The following is a 16,524-nucleotide window of genomic DNA, read 5'->3' as shown; positions in this document are numbered from 1 at the left end:
ATCTTGCAGCGACATGCTATTCCATCCGGTTTGCGTTTAGTTGGACCATTATTTATTTTTCAACAGGACAATGACCCCAAACACACCTCCAGGCTGTGTAAGGGCTATTTGACCATGAAGGAGAGTGATGGGGTGCTGCGCCAGATGACCTGGCCTCCACAGTCACCGGACCTGAACCCAATCGAGATGGTTTGGGGTGAGCTGGACTCAGGGGCGTACCTAGAGCATTTGGCACCCGGGGCGAACCCAAGAAAGTTAAGAAAACATGCACAAACTTTTTTCAATGTTTTCAATAATATTTATTACAAAACATTCAGACATCCGCATGTGTTTTGCGGATCCGATCCATGTATCAGTGGATCCGTAAAAATCATACGGACCTCTGAATGGAGCCTTACAGGGGGTGATCAATGACAGGGGGGTGATCAAGGAGTCTATATGGGGTGATCAGTGGTTCATAAGGGGCATCTCCTCTCCTACATAGCGCCACATACCTCTTACATCCAGTGATGTCACCTTTGATGTAGACGTTCTCTTTCCTCATCTTCTCCATTCAGACCAGACCGCCATGATGATTTTTCTGCCATCTCCCGTCTCTGCAGAGATTGAGAAACAGACATTAGTTTCCTGCCACCCCCAATACTATACTGCAGAAACAGTCCCCCTGGGAATACTACTATAGTGCCCTAGTAATCATGTTCCTCATAGCCCCCAGTAGTAGTAAAGCTCCCCATAATACCCCCTAGTGGTACTAATTTTCCCTATAATATGACAGTACATGAAATACCCCCACTTAGTGCCCGCAGTTGAGCTAATGTCCCCATAATGTATGCCAGTATAAAATACCCCTATATAGTGCCCCAGTAAATGCCCTCATACTGCTCCTCTCCCCCTTCCCCATAGTGTCCCCCATAATATGCCAGTAAAAAAATGCCCCTTAGTGCCCCCAGCAGATGCCCCTATAGTGCTCCTCCCCCACAATGTGCCAGTAAAAAAATGCCCCTTCTTAGTGCCACCATATGCCTCAATAGTGCTCCACTCCCCCATAGTGCCGCTCTCCCCTATAGTGCCTCCCATAATGTGCCAGTAAAAAATGCCCCCTTAGTGCCACCAAATGCCAGTGCCCCCCATAATGTTCCAATACAAAAGACCACTTTAGAGCCCCCACTTCCCCATAGTGCCCCCAAATAATGCCCCTATAGTAACACCAGATGCCCCATAGTGCTGCTCTCCCCTATAGTGCCCCCCAGAATGTGCCAATAATTAAAAAAAGCCCACATATACCCCCATAGTGCTCCTCTCCCCCATGGTGCCCCCCCCCATAATGTGCCAGTAAGAAATGCCCCCATAGTGCCAGCTCCCCCCCCCCCCCATAGTGCCAGCTCCCCCCCCCCCCCTATAGTGCCAGCCCCCCCTATAGTGCCAGCTCCCCCTATAGTGCCAGCCCCCCCCATAGTGCCAGATCTCCCCCATAGTGCCAGCTCCCTCTATAGTGTCAGCTCCCCCTATAGTGCCAGCTGTCCCTATAGTGCCCCCCATAGTGCCAGATCTCCCCCCATAGTGCCAGATCTCCCCCCATAGTGCCAGATCTCCCCCCATAGTTCCAGATCTCCCCCCATAGTTCCAGATCTCCCCCATAGTTCCAGATCTCCCCCATAGTTCCAGATCTCCCCCATAGTGCCAGATCTCCCCCCATAGTGCCAGCTCCCTCTATAGTGCCAGATCTCCCCCCATAGTGCCAGATTTCCCCCATAGTGTCAGCTCCCCCTATAGTGCCAGCTGTCCCTATAGTCTCCCCCCATAGTGCCAGCTCCCCCTATAGTGCCAGATCTCCCCCCATAGTTCCAGATCTCCCCCCCATAGTGCCAGATCTCCCCCCATAGTGCCAGCTCCCTCTATAGTGCCAGCTCCCCCTATAGTGCCAGATCTCCCCCCATAGTGCCAGCTGCCCCATAGTGCCAGATCTCCCCCCATAGTGCCAAATCTCCCCCATAGTGTCAGCTCCCCCTATAGTGCCAGCTGTCCCTATAGTGCCCTCCCATAGTGCCAGATCTCCCCCCATAGTGCCAGATCTCCCCCCATAGTGCCAGCTCCCCCTATAGTGCCCCCCCATAGTGCCCCTCCATAGTGCCAGGCCCACCCCCCAAAGAGGAAAAAAAAACAAAAAAACGAATACTTACCTCCATCAGCTCAGCAGCGATGCAAGCCTTTTCCGGCCTGTGTCCCTGCTGTGTGCTGCCGGAGTCAGGCGTCGCGATGATAATGACATCATCGCGCTGCCTGAGCCGGCCTCTGGTAGGCTGCAGGCATTAGTGCCTGCGGCCTATCAGAAGAACAGGGGAGGGACACGCCTCTCCCTCCCCTGCCCCACAGCTCACAGCCGCAATTACATCCAGGGCCGCGCCGCCTGTGGCGATCGGCGGTGCGGCCCTGAAGAATAAAAAATTTTTTTTTAAAGACAGGCGGCCTGGCACCCCCCTTGTGAGTGGCACCCGGGGCGGCCCGCCCCCCCCCCCCCCTTGGTACGCCACTGGCTGGACTGCAGAGTGAAGGCAAAAGGGCCAACAAGTGCTAAGCATCTGTGGGAACTCCTTCAAGACTGTTGGAAGACCATTTCAGGTGACTACCTCTTGAAGCTCATCAAGAGAATGCCAAGAGTGTGCAAAGCAGTAATCAAAGGAAAAGGTGTCTACTTTGAAGAACCTAGAATATTTTCAGTTGTTTCACACTTGTTATGTATATAATTCCACATGTGTTAATTCATAGTTTTGATGCCTTCAGTGTGAATCTACAATTTTCATAGTCATGAAAATAAAGAAAACTCTTTGAATGAGAAGGTGTGTCCAAACTTTTGGTCTGTACTGTGTGTATATATAATATATATAAAATTCATTTTTTTATTAAAAGCATTGCTTTATTACAAAATCATTTTACAGCAATAACGCTGTAAAACCAATATCTTATCTATATTATCGAAAGCATAATTCAACTACATTTTACAGCAAACGCTGCATTGTTATATGTGTTTTAGAGGCTGTATTACTACATCAGACTGTTTCAAAAACATTTTAGTACAAAAATGTACTTGTTGAATCATTGATATCAAATGCATTATACAAAGATATTTCACTACACACTGCATTATTTCAGAAGTATATTGTTAATACCAGTGTGCAGTGTGTCTGTAGATGGGGGGGGGGGGGGGCATTTAATTGTGCCTATATCTCTGAATTACAGAAAACACACTTTGCCATTTTGCTAGTACTGTTTAATAATCTGTGTGTACCAAACCCATGACTTTTCATTTATAGCTTTTGTAACAAAATGTCTGGAAAACAGAAGAGGGCAAAATGAAAGACCTGTGCTTTGCCCTCCTAGAGTCAGAGTGTGGGTAATAGCAGCAGCAGCTCCAGCCAGTGTTAGTAGTTGGCCACAGTTCTCCCTGGCTCCTGAAAGGCGCAACATTATTATTGAGGACAAAGAGGATGAGATTATTGACTGGATGGCTCACCACTGACACCGTACCTTGGAGCAAAAGGTCAAAGCATTCCTCCTGCTACTCCTCCTTGCAACTTCAGAGAAGCCTTTTAGTTGCATGCTCTGTCTTTGTTGCCCCCTCTTAGTGGGGTGCCTTCTTTTTTATTAAGATGAGTCAACAAAACCCTACTTCATGCTACACAAGATAATCTCTCTGTTGATGAGTTGTGTAAGAATAGTCTTGGACTGCCATGAGGAAGAAGTTCAGGTGGAGGTGGCAGACTCATGCATAGCTATGTTCGTGGTGGTGTCAGTGGTAGCGGCAGTAGAACACAGGGAAAATATAAAGTAGGGAATCTGTAGGGGGGGCAGGGAGCCCACTATGACATATCGCAGTCTGATAAAAGTGGCAGGGATGTTGAGGACTATTGTGTGTTGGACAGGACCTAGGGTCTTGATCAGGGTGCTGAGGAGGAATTAACATCAGAGGAGGAGGCTGGTGGCAGTGACAGCAATAAAGAGCAGAGGCAACATACAACCAGAACCTCCCAAAAAACTGCTAGATCTGCTTCTATCATGGTCAGCTTGGGAACTGCTGATGCTGCTGATACTGTGGGCAGAGGCTTAAAATGTGCTAGTCCTAAAACAATGTTGAATGATGATAGTTCTGTGTGAAAATCTCTTTTCAGGCAGTCTTTCTCCACAGTGGTGGAAGACAAAAACTGTGCCATGTGCAAGATCTGCAGGATTAAAATAACCCATGGGCATTCAAACGTAGGCACCACGGCTCTATTGAACTATATGAAGCAGCATTAACTTTTACTGTGGGAAAACAGAAGTAGCAACAGCTACTAGTGTCCTCTTTCTCCTGGTCTCCTTTGCAGCAGCCAGGAAGCATCCACTTCCAGTACAGTGTTCTCCTAACTGGTGGAGAATGTAGGTTGCTTATTGCGATTATCGATGTGTGGCAGGGTGCACGCCATATTGGAAACCTGAAGCAAGGACAGCACAAGTCTTTCATAGCCCCCTATTATTATTATTTTTTTTTTTTTTGCGATGAGGCAGCACTGCAGCAAAAAGGTCAGGTCCTATTGACACCTGCATGTTTGGGTTGACCTGGTTCCCACACCAGGCACGTATCTGCCTCTTGCACCCCCTCCTCCTTGGACATCCTCCTGTTCCAAACAGAAGCAGGGCAGTGCATCACTACCTCTTCCCCTTCTTCCTATTATGTGTATAGTGAAGAATTGCCATTCCGCTTGGCAAAAGTAGCCACACAGCCAATCACTTTAAAAAGTGCATCAAGCAGGAAATATCCCACTGGCTGTCTCCCCCCCCCATCTCCCAACTTCAACTGGTTAGGTAATCAGAAACCTTGTAGCTGCTCTACATTTGGGGGAAATAACACATGCTCCTACATGGTTGGCACGATAAATCTACTTCTTATTAGGCAAGGACTTGCTGCAACAGAACAGTCTGCCGTGACATTTCAACTAGCTCGAATTACACTTTGCAGATGCTAGAGCTTCTCTACAAGCAGTGTAAACCACTGGATGATTTTGCACCAGGTCACCTCAGCAGGGCGCACGTGTTGTTTCAAGGTCAGGCAGTGGCAGCTCATCGGAGACGCCTGTCGCACACTGAAGTCCTTTGAAGAGGCCACAAAATTTGTCAACAGGGACAACTGCGGCATAAACTGTGTCATCACCCTGATATTTTTCTAAGAGCAGATGCTAATGTTGAAACAACAAGGGATGATGGAAGAAAGGTTTTTATGCTGGCAGGGGGCTTTGTGACACCAAACCAGATTAGTTTGTCCCCTGCTAGTGTAAAAAAACATCACTTTTATCAAAATAAATGAGGCATGGGACGTGATCATTTTCACAGTCCTCCGACTGAGGCTGATGAATAGATTTGCCCTTAGGACAGTGCCCCAGCCACTGTCTGCCTGCCTACCATCATGTTCCGTAATGTATGGCTGCTGCTGCCATCGTACCACTGTCTGCCTGCCTATCTTCATGGTCTATATTGTATGGCTGCCTACCTCGTTCTTTACCATATAGCTGCAGCATCTATTCTGTTATGCTAATCCCCTATTTCCAACTCCCTTTATCCCTACTACCACTATCATTATCGCTACAGAGCTGTTACTACCAATACTACCCCTAAACAAATAGTTTTTTTCTTATAAAGGTCTGTATGGTCAGCTTTCAATATTTGGTAATGGTGTTTTGAGAGGATGTTTAAGGCCTCTTTATGATAATACTCGGAGTCTATGATTATTACCCCCCACACACCTTTGTCTGCACTTTTGATAACTATCTTCTTGTTTTTAGGTAGCCCGGTAATGGCTTTCCGTTGGTTACTGGAGAGATTGTGGGTATAGGTGGGGGTTAGTTCACTGTAGGAGAAAGTGACTTTTAGATCATTGAGTACCAGGTAATAAAAGGTCTCAAGATGTGGCCCTCTACTGTCTAAGGGATAGAATGTGGATTTAGGTCCAAGTCAGGATGACATTGGGGCGTTGATGATTTCCTCAATGAGAAGTTTAATGTCCTGATCCCCCAGATCCGAATTATCCACCATCAGTGTATCAGTTTGGCCTCATGCACACAGCCGTTGTTTGAGTCCGCATCCGAGCCGTCGTTTTGGCGGCTCGGATGCGGACCCATTCACATCAATGGGGCGGCAAAAGATGCGGACAGCATTCCGTGTTCTGTCTGCATCCGTTGATCCGTTCTGTGACCCCGCTAAAAAATATAACATGTTCTATTCTTGTCCGTGCTTTGCGGACAAGAATACGCATTTATATTGAAGGCTGTCCGTGCCGTTCCGCAAATTGCAAAACGCGGATCTGCAATTTGCGGACCGCAAAACACACCACGGTCGTGTGCATGAGGCCTTTCTGGGAGTGTGGTTAGAGGATTCTTGGAAAGTTGTTGGCAATGGCGGTATTTAGCAGTATAGTGTCGCTTTAGGGTTAGATTACGAATAAAGCAGTTCACATCTACAAATAGTTCAAATATATCCGGTCCACTGGTGGGGCAAAAGGAGAGGCCCTTGCTAAGTTACTGAGTTGATGGAGGTTAGGCTTGGCGGGGTTTTTCTTTTTTGGGAGCGTGACCGTCTCTGGCCACCTCTACATTCTCATCTTCTCAGTTTACTCTTATCGCTACCTTGGCGCCCCTGTACTATTGCCTTCCCTCCCCACACACCATCTGGGCCATCTAGGGGAAGCACCAGCACTTAATTTTATTTTTTTCTTATTTCTATACTTACATAGCGGTGAGAAAAAGCCCAATTTTACAATTTTACTACAGTACATTTTTTATTACTAAATTATTGCACATGCCAGGCTTACTGGCTCCACAGAACTGAGGTGGCCAGCACGGGCAACAGGTACATAAATAATTTAACGTTGTATATAGAGTTGAGCAAAGCAAAACATAAGACACGGAATTTGGTTCGAAGTTTAGAAAGTTTGATTTGCAAAGCCAAATTTCCTTGCGCTTCATGGTAATGAATCAGGTTTACCTAAAATGGCAGCTGCACATGTTAGAAAGCGAAAGTAAGAAGCCTGGGAACAAGAGAATTATCAAAAACATTTTTTTATCAGCCTGCTTTAATATTCTTAGTATCTGCGCTGCCCACAATATATTTCTTTATATTATAGGTGTAATTTATTGCCCTGTACATAACTGCAGTGGAGCGAAATTTATCATGGCTAATCCATTCTGTTAGCGATACAGTTGTTATACACTATGGCCAACAGACAGCTGCCTGGGCCCTCCAAAGGAACAGGCAGTGTCAAAATTGTTGCTGTAGCCAGCACAATTAACAGCAGAAGAAGTGGTGGTAGCAGCATCCACAGCAACTGCCACTGTCATACAGCGGTCCTGTTTTGACCAACAATCCAGTTGTACTGGAATGGTTGACTCCCTCTTCAACATAATCTCAAGTGACAACAGATACACACAGCCACCACGCTTAGATTTCATGGCTCAGGAACTGCCTCTGTGCCCTCACCTGTCCTGAACCTGCCTCTTGATTTTACTGCTTAGTCTGTTAGCCAATTAATGTTTGCCGCCGACTTTGCTCCGATTTTCGGTGACTATTATCTTTGTGAGGAAAGTCAGCAGTTACAGGCAGCCCAGACTTGGAGAGGTCACTGCGGACTCCTTTAGATGTGCAACTAACGACGATGACAGTCGGATGGGAGCATATGTTTCGAGAGGTCAGGGACGTGAGCAAGAGACCCGTGAGCCGGCAGGGTGGAAGCAGTGGGAGATCTGCAGCCAAATGCAGGGGGGGTACACCGTCTACTACTCGGGAGACTACCTGTGAGGAACACACTAGCAGTGCACGGGTTCATAAAACCAGCGGCAGACAGGCATTATACAGTGTTGGAGCGCTAGCCCACTGCTGCCTCTGCAAGTTGTGCACCAATTTCCTCCTCTGCCTCCTCATTCTCCACCTTGTCTTCACCCTCTAGGCACGGTTCACAGTGGTCCTCCATCATATCACACATGCAAAGCTAGGCATTGTCATGTGGTTCTGCACCTGTTCAACCTTGGTGAACTGAGCCACACCAGGGAGGAACTTATTGGCGTCATCAATAAAGAAATCGAACACTGGCTGTCTCGTTGGAGATAGGAGCCATGGTTATTGATAACGGGAAGAACATGTCTTGTCTGTGATACGTCAGGGAGGGCTGACCCATGCTCCCTGCATAGCGCAAGTCTTCAATCTCGTAACTCGGTTCATCAAGTCTTCTGCTTAACTGCAAGGGCTGTTTAAAATGTCCTGGAATCTGTGCATGCACTTCAGCCACTCTTACATTGCAAAACACACCCTCCATGAGCTGCAAAGGCAAAATGTTCTTCCCCGACATTGCCTGATTTGGACCCACTCCTTCTTTTTGGGTTGATCAAATACTGACGCACAGTACTGACCATGTAAAAGAGGCCATTAAAGTTCTTCATGCAGGACTTTCTTTGTTTAAAAAAAAAAAACTATTTTAGATGTAAACACACACAACATGGATTAAAATGAAAAAATTTCACCACTACTTTTTTGGCGCTGTCTACATTTCTTTATTTTGTTTTGTTTGACTAAGAAGCCATTTGGACACAGCTCCTGCGGGGGCGCACATCCTTTTTTTTGCTTTACTGAAGGGTGGTTTATGCATTATTTTTTGTTTAACAGAAGGGATTAGCTATGAATCTTGGTGCACACTATTACTGCCACTGCTGCTGACTATTTGAATCTTGATGTACTGCACAGTAAAGTCCACGGCGATAAATTAAACCTGACTGTAACATTGACCTGAAATACTGACGCACAGTAAATCTACAGCTAACAGATGGGATTCACTAAGAATCTTGGTGCACTGAACACTGATGTACACGGTGATGGACTCTCTCTGCAGTTTAACTTCCAAGCCTCTAAACTGAGATTGGGCCACCAAGTGAGAAGAATATGATTTAGGCAGAGTGGCCTGGGTATACCGGATTTATAGTGATTCATGATGAATTAATTCACATGGAATAGAATTTCTTGGCAGACTTCATCGAAGCTGCCAAATCATATTTTTCAAAAATTTGCTTATCTCTAGTTATATACACACACAATTTAATGTTACTGATGGACAATAAGGACTACTCCACCTGCCTTGTAAGCTTCTGGTTGTAATAATGAAGCAATCAGATTGGATTCATGCATGAGACCTGCAGATATTTGGGTCAGATAAGTCCTGTTATCTGGTCACTTCTGTCATCATTCTAATTACTGATCTTCTTTGGTCATATAAAACCTTCCACTCGACTTCTCCAACTGTCCGATGACGTCTATAATATTTGTTTCACAGCTCGTGAATCCGGGTGAAGATCTGAACAATATTAATCCTACAGAGACATATGTGAGGGATGATGAGCAGAGCATAGAGGACATTCCTACAGATAACCGGCCAGGTGAGTAGTAACCAGTAAGTAAAGAGGTCTCACAGATTCTACTCCTTCACTGGATACTACAGTTTTATGTTACATTTTTAGGTTCTCTTTTCTGTCAGTTTTGTCAGCACTGCTCAGTACTGTTACTGCCAAACAAACATCCAGCGAACCTTATATATGCAGTGTGCGTGGTGCTCAGCTCCGGAAAACACAAGATGAAACTTGATTGCAGGTACAAGAAATGACAGGCGGCACTCACCACCGCAGATAAAATGCTTATTTATTCATACAACACACATGGACACAAAGTAAGCGCTGGGGCAGACACCAGCCAGATCACAGAGCGCCGAAGTATCGACGGCCGCTTCGTGCTACTGCGCTTCTTCCGGCTACTGACATGTAGCCAGAAGAAGCACAGCAGCGCGAAATGGCCGTCGCTACTTCGGCGCTCTGTGATCTGGTGTCTGCCCCAGCCCTTACTTTGTGTCCATGTGTGTTGGATGAATAAATAAGCATTTTATCTGCGGTGGTGAGTGCCACCTGTCATTTCTTGTACCTGCAATCAATTATATTCACTGATTCAAATGAAATTCAAATTTAATATAGATGTAAATGTGGTAGCATAGAGGTGAGATATACATTTAGTATATGTATTGTAACCATTTATGTAGACCCTGTTTTCCACTCTAAGCTTGGGACGCGATGTCCAATTTCACTTGCAGTGCAGAAGAGATCTCTACTACTACTAGGACACACCATGTCGAACAGTGCTGACGTCTCTTCCTAGTTGTATAGCGATGTGCCGGAGTGATACAGTTCAATTCAAGCAGGGGAGATGCAAAAGGCTCATGGGCCTGGTGTAAGAGTTCAGTTTGGGCCCCCCTTCCTTCAGTGCTGTGTGGCCAGGAGGGCAAGGAATCGCATAACCTTCGTGCTGCGTGAGGCAAAAAATGAACCATCCCCCCACCTAACCTCTTCCCTCCAGCCAGTATGCACTTTCTATAATACCAATGTCTTCTTATGAGGCACAAGGGTCTTTATGTCCCGCTCGATCTGCAACAAGTGGTGATAACTGGCACATCGATGAACAGATGGCAGCACTATCATCACACAACAACGTGATCCAATTGTTGAGGTTTCATGTGGCTAAAAAAACTTTGCTCTTAACCTGGCTTAAATGTCCCTCCCACATGCCACAGACTGAAACTGGGTGCTTGACAATTTCATCATCTGCAGATCTTAGCCACTCCTGCTACTTCCTCTGTTATGATAACCTCCCGGCTTGTCATTCTCCGCGTTGCAATTTCAGGAGTTGAGGAGTGTATGTCCCTTCTGCACTCTATGGTTATCAACAATTTATTTTATTTTATTTTTACAAAAATCAAGATACATTTTTGCAGATATTAAAGCTTGAGCAAATTCTGGATTGCAAGTAGGTCCATATAAAAACAATCATTTAGCTCAATGATTAGAAAAGATATGGACCTGAGGAATCAATCCGGACAAGTACTGCCTGGTGATGGAGCTAAATTCCTTTCCTTGCTTCTTCCTATGTATTGCTATTGGCTACTGTATTTGATTTTCATCCTGACCACAATTCTGCCTTGTCTTTTTGAATTGTATACCAGGAACCTATTGTCCTTCTGTCTTTGATCATTGGTCCCGTTTCTGAACATGCTCTTGTCCTTTTGGCATGTTGCAGTTTGACCGAGCTCCTAGTGATGAGCCTTGACTCCATTGCAGACCATAATACAACTGCATCAACACTACTGTCATCAGTCTGTTCAGATTGAAACTTGAGGATCTTCCATCAGAAATGTCCTTACCCCAGACCCAAACATCATAATTAGAGATGAATGACCTTTTTAAAAATTTGATTAGGGTGATTCGAAGAACTACGCAAAGAAATTCAATTTGTTCCGAATTGGTCATGAATTTCAGTAAATCTGGTATACCTAGGGCCCTCTGCCTAATCATTTTCATCTCACTTAGTGGCTCAATCTCAGTGTGAAGGGAGTGAGACCAAGATTTCTACACATTTTCATAATCAGTAATGTAATTTACTTTTAAGAATTTATCTGAACCCTTTTTAAAACTGTCCACTGTTCCTGCTGTGACCATGTCCACAGGCGTTCTTACAGTAAAGAATCATTGACTCTTCTGGAGACTGAACTTTTATTTTTCTCCAGTCAGAGGCAGTTCCCCCTTGTCTTTTGATGGCATTTTACATGGAGCAGTTTTTCCACAATATATATATTTTTTTTTTTTGTACAGTCCATTTATATATAGTACAGACCAAAAGTTTGGACACGCCTTCTGATTCAAAGAGTTTTCTGTATTTTCATGACTATGAAAATTGTAGATTCACACTGAAGGCATCAAAACCTATGATTTAACACATGTGGAATTATATACATAACAGAAAAGTGTGAAACAACTGAAAATATGTCATATTCTAGGTTCTTCAAAGTAGCCACCTTTTGCTTTGATTACTGCTTTGCACACTCTTGGCATTCTCTTGATGAGCTTCAAGAGGTAGTCACCTGAAATGGTCTTCCAACAGTCTTGAAGGAGTTCCCAGAGATGCTTGGCACTTGTCGATTGGGTTCCGGTCCGGTGACTGTGGAGGCCAGGTCATCTGGCGCAGCACCCCATCACTCTCCTTCATGGTCAAATAGACCTTACACAGCCTGGAGGTGTGTTTGTGGTCATTGTCCTTTTGAAAAATAAATGATAGTCCAACTAAACGCAAACCGGATGGAATAGCATGCCACTGCAAGATGCTGTGGTAGCCATGCTGGTTCAGTATGCCTTCAATTTTAAATAAATCACCAACAGTGTCACCAGCAAAGCACCCCCACACCATCACACCTCCTCCTCCATGCTTCACGGTGGAAACCAGGCATGTAGAGTCCATCCGTTCACCTTTTCTATGTTGCACAAAGACACGGTGGTTGGAACCAAAGATCTCAAATTTGGACTCCTCAGACCAAAGCACAGATTTCCACTGGTCTAATGTCCATTCCTTGTGTTCTTTAGCCCAAACAAGTCTCTTCTGCTTGTTGCCTGTCCTTAGCAGTGGTTTCCTAGCAGATATTCTACCATGAAGGCCTGATTAACACAGTCTCCTCTTAACAGTTGTTCTAGAGATGTGTCTGCTGCTAGAACTCTGTGTGGCATTGACCTGGTCTCTAATCTGAGCTGCTGTTAACCTGCAATTTCTGAGGTTGGTGACTCGGCTGAACTTATCCTCCGCAGCAGAGGTGACTCTTGGTCTTCCATTCCTGGGGTGGTCCACATGTGAGTCAGTTTCTTTATAGCGCTTGATGTTTTTTGTGACTGCACTTGGGGACACTTTCAAAGTTTTCCCAATTTTTCGGACTGACTGACCTTCATTTCCTAAAGTAATGATGGCAACTCGTTTTTCTTTACTTAGCTGCTTTTTTCTTGCCATAATACAAATTCTAACAGTCTATTCAGTAGGACTATCAGCTGTGTATCCACCTGACTTCTCCACAACGCAACTGATGGTCCCAACCCCATTTATAAGGCAAGAAATCCCACTTATTAAACCTGACAGGGTACACCTGTGAAGTGAAAACCATTTCAGGTGACTACCTCTTGAAGCTCATCAAGAGAATGCCAAGAGTGTGCAAAGCAGTATTCAAAGCAAAAGGTGGCTACTTTGAAGAACCTAGAATATGACATATTTTCAGTTGTTTCACACTTTTCTGTTATGTATATAATTCCACATGTGTTAATTCATAGTTTTGATGCCTTCAGTGTGAATCTACAATTTTCATAGTCATGAAAATAAAGAAAACTCTTTGAATGAGAAGGTGTGTCCAAACTTTTGGTCTGTACTGTATATTTAAATGTATACCATTTATTCCTATTATTGTATAAAATGTCACAATTAATCCTCTAATTCATACAAAACCTTAAACCTTCACACAAAATAAATATGGCCAATAAAATAAATTACTCATATAGTGCTTGAATTGAGATAATGTACAATCACGGTCTCTCTCTTAGTCTCGCCATATTTATTGAATGTGTGAAGGTTTAAGGTTTTGTATGAAATAGAGGATTAATTGTGACATATTTTAGACAATAATTGGAATAAATGGTATCAATTTTGTATATATATGTTGTCCTTTCTTTGGATGAAGAAAGCCTACAATTGAATATTTTCATGATATCAGCTAGGTGGTATAGCAGGCTGAGCTACATGCCGGTGAACTCCCTCAATAGCACTGTTTTTATTCTTGGCAGATGACTGTACCAGGAACTTAGAGAAACATCTTATATCTTCAGATTTTGAAGTATCTGATCATGGTATCACACGAGATAAATATGAAGAACATACCAATATCCAAGACTTACCTTCATCTATTCAAAGCAAAAATGTATCACTTGATCCTTTCAAACAGGTTCAATCTTCTGATTCATCACAGACTGTAACACAAAATAAAAGTCACAGAAGAGGTGTTAAACATCAAACAACTCACTTAAAAATGGAGCCATTTACATGTTCAGAATGTGGGAAATGTTTTAAGCATAAATCGGCTCTGGTTGTACATCAGAGAATTCACACAGGAGTGAAGCCATTTACATGTTCAGAATGTGGAAAGTGTCTTAGACTGAAATCTGATCTTATTGTACATCAGAGAAATCACACAGGAGAGAAGCCATTTTCATGTTCAGAATGTGGGAAATGTTTTAACCAGAAATCGGCTCTTCTTAGACATGAGCTAATTCATACAGGAGAGAAGCCATTTTCATGTTCAGAATGTGGGAAATGTTTTAACCAGAAATCGGCTCTTCTTAGACATGAGATGATTCACACAGGAGAGGAGACATTTTCATGTTCAGAGTGTGGGAAATGTTTTATCCAAAAATCGGCTTTTGTTAAACATCAGAGAATTCACACAGGGGAGAAGCCATTTTCATGTTCAGAATGTGGGAAATGTTTTAACCAGAAATCGGATCTTATTAGACATCTGAGAATTCACACAGGGGAGAAGCCATTTTCATGTTTAGAATGTGGGAAATGTTTTAAGCAGACATCAGCTCTTCTTAGACATGAGAGAATTCACACAGGAGAGAAGCCATTTTCATGTTCAGAATGTGGGAAATGTTTTAACCATAGATCGACTTTTGTTACACATCAGAGAATTCACACAGGAGAGAAGCCATTTTCATGTTCAGAATGTGTGAAATGTTTTAAGCATAAACCAGCTCTGCTTAGACATGAGAGAATTCATACAAGAGAGAAGCTACTTTCATGTTCATAATGTGGGAAATGTTTTAAGCAGGCATCAGCCCTGGTTACGCATAAAAAAAACTCACAAATAAGAGAAGACATTTTCATGCTTAGCTTGTTCGTGACTGCCTTTACGTGTTTTTATGGTGGTCACTAACTGGCTTTATTCAAAAACATACTCCTTTTTACAGGGAGGTAAAATATCCCATTGCTTTCAGCTACCAGGGGTAGCTAAGGGTTTGGAGCAATGATCAAGGCCACTGTAAAGGTCCCCAAACACATATGGTCTCCAGTATTGAATGAATACCAATCAGCTGACAGATCAATTTAAGAGTGAAAGTAAGTTTTCTTATATACATAAATATTCTCTAAAGAAAAATGTTTGGGGAGAGGAAATAAAAAAAACAAAAACAAACTAAAGTTTCCCAACGGTACTGCTCTGCCTGTGATCGGTATGGGGGGCCCCTCCATTCCTATAAAACTGAAAATACAAGGGCCTTTGGGAAAGTCCAAATAAAAAGAGATGAATTCCCACAAGAGCTGGTGTCCAGACATGTGGAAAAAGTGGCGACAATCACACTGTAAATGGGCAGTTACTTGCAGTCAAGTGGAATGACAGAAAGGATGTCTGCAGGCTAAACACTGAGCATGAGGACAGCACAGGGGTAGTAATAGAGAGAGGGGCCACCACTGGTAAGAGAGAGTCTGTCTGAGTGACACATTGTAAATTTATACGAGTAGTGTTTCTTTCAACCATATATATATAAAAATAAATAATAAACATATGTGTGTATGTTCCGCTATCACTTAAAAACACAACCATCGATTTCAACGAAACTTGGTATACACATCCCTTGCAACCTGGGAAGAAATCTTGTGGGGTCTCAGCTCTCTAGGACATTACCATTCCTAAAATATTACCAAAAAAGTCTTTCTCTTCATATTCTACCTGCCATACACACGGTCACATGTCCCTTATCAGCCAATAGAAGCTCGCAGGCCCTTACTCTCCACATACAGATTTACAGATTTACTCCAGGTTTCATAACAACCCAGCCAACCCAAGTTGCATGACACATAGGGCACAACCACACTGCTACATGCATCCATCTTGGATGGATTTTTTTTTTCGTGTCGCAGTCGCAAAATGTCGCATGTCCCAGTGCGACACCATAGCCTATCATTATAAAAATTGTTGAGACAAAATGTCGCACAACACATGTCGTGTAGCCCTAGCCTTAAAGGGGCAGGGCCCTGTGGAGGTCACTGTTAAAGGGGTAGACACTGTGGAGGTCACTGTTAAAGGGGCGGGGGTGCTGTATAGGTCACTGTTAAGGTGGCGTGCCTCTGAGAATGTCAATGTCAAGGGAGTGAGGTGCTGTGAAACTCCTGTTAAAGGGGTGGGCTGCTGTGAAGCTTAAAGTTAAGTGGATGAGCTGCTGTAGACGTCCCAAAGTAAGGAGGTGGAGCACTGTGTGGGGGTCAGTGTTAAAGGTGTAGACACTGTGGAGGTCACTGTTAAAGGGGCGGGGGTGCTGTATAGGTCACTGTTAAGGTGGCGTGCCTCTGAGAAGGTCAATGTCAAGGGAGTGAGGTGCTGTGAAACTCACTGTTAAAGGGGTGGGCTGCTGTGAAGCTTAAAGTTAAGTGGATGAGCTGCTGTAGACGTCCAAATGTAAGGAGGTGGGGCACTGTGTGGGGGTCAGTGTTAAGGAGTGAGGCGCAGTGGATTTCACTGTTAAGGGGGCAGGGTGCTGTAGAGGTAACAGTTATGGAGGATACTGTGGATATCTTTAAACAACACACAGAAACATTAGATGCAATATACCCGAG

At 44.1% G+C, this 16,524-nt stretch overlaps 1 protein-coding gene across 1 annotated transcript in view; it reads left to right on the top strand.

Moving 5' to 3' along the window:
* Positions 1–15,840, top strand: part of LOC122941917 (oocyte zinc finger protein XlCOF7.1-like) — a 58,105-nt gene extending 42,265 nt beyond the window's left edge. Inside the window, exons 7-8 of the mRNA XM_044299415.1 lie at positions 9,344–9,446; positions 13,701–15,840. Coding sequence (XP_044155350.1) covers positions 9,344–9,446; positions 13,701–14,722 — 1,125 coding nt within the window. The 3' untranslated portion in view covers positions 14,723–15,840. The remainder of the gene's footprint in view (positions 1–9,343; positions 9,447–13,700) is intronic.
* The last annotated feature ends 684 nt before the right edge of the window (positions 15,841–16,524 follow it).

Source organism: Bufo gargarizans, chromosome 6 (genome assembly GCF_014858855.1).
Source record: "Bufo gargarizans isolate SCDJY-AF-19 chromosome 6, ASM1485885v1, whole genome shotgun sequence".
NCBI lineage: Eukaryota > Metazoa > Chordata > Amphibia > Anura > Bufonidae > Bufo > Bufo gargarizans.
Note: the sequence above shows the minus strand (reverse complement) of the source record. Positions and strands in the feature narration are given on the sequence as shown.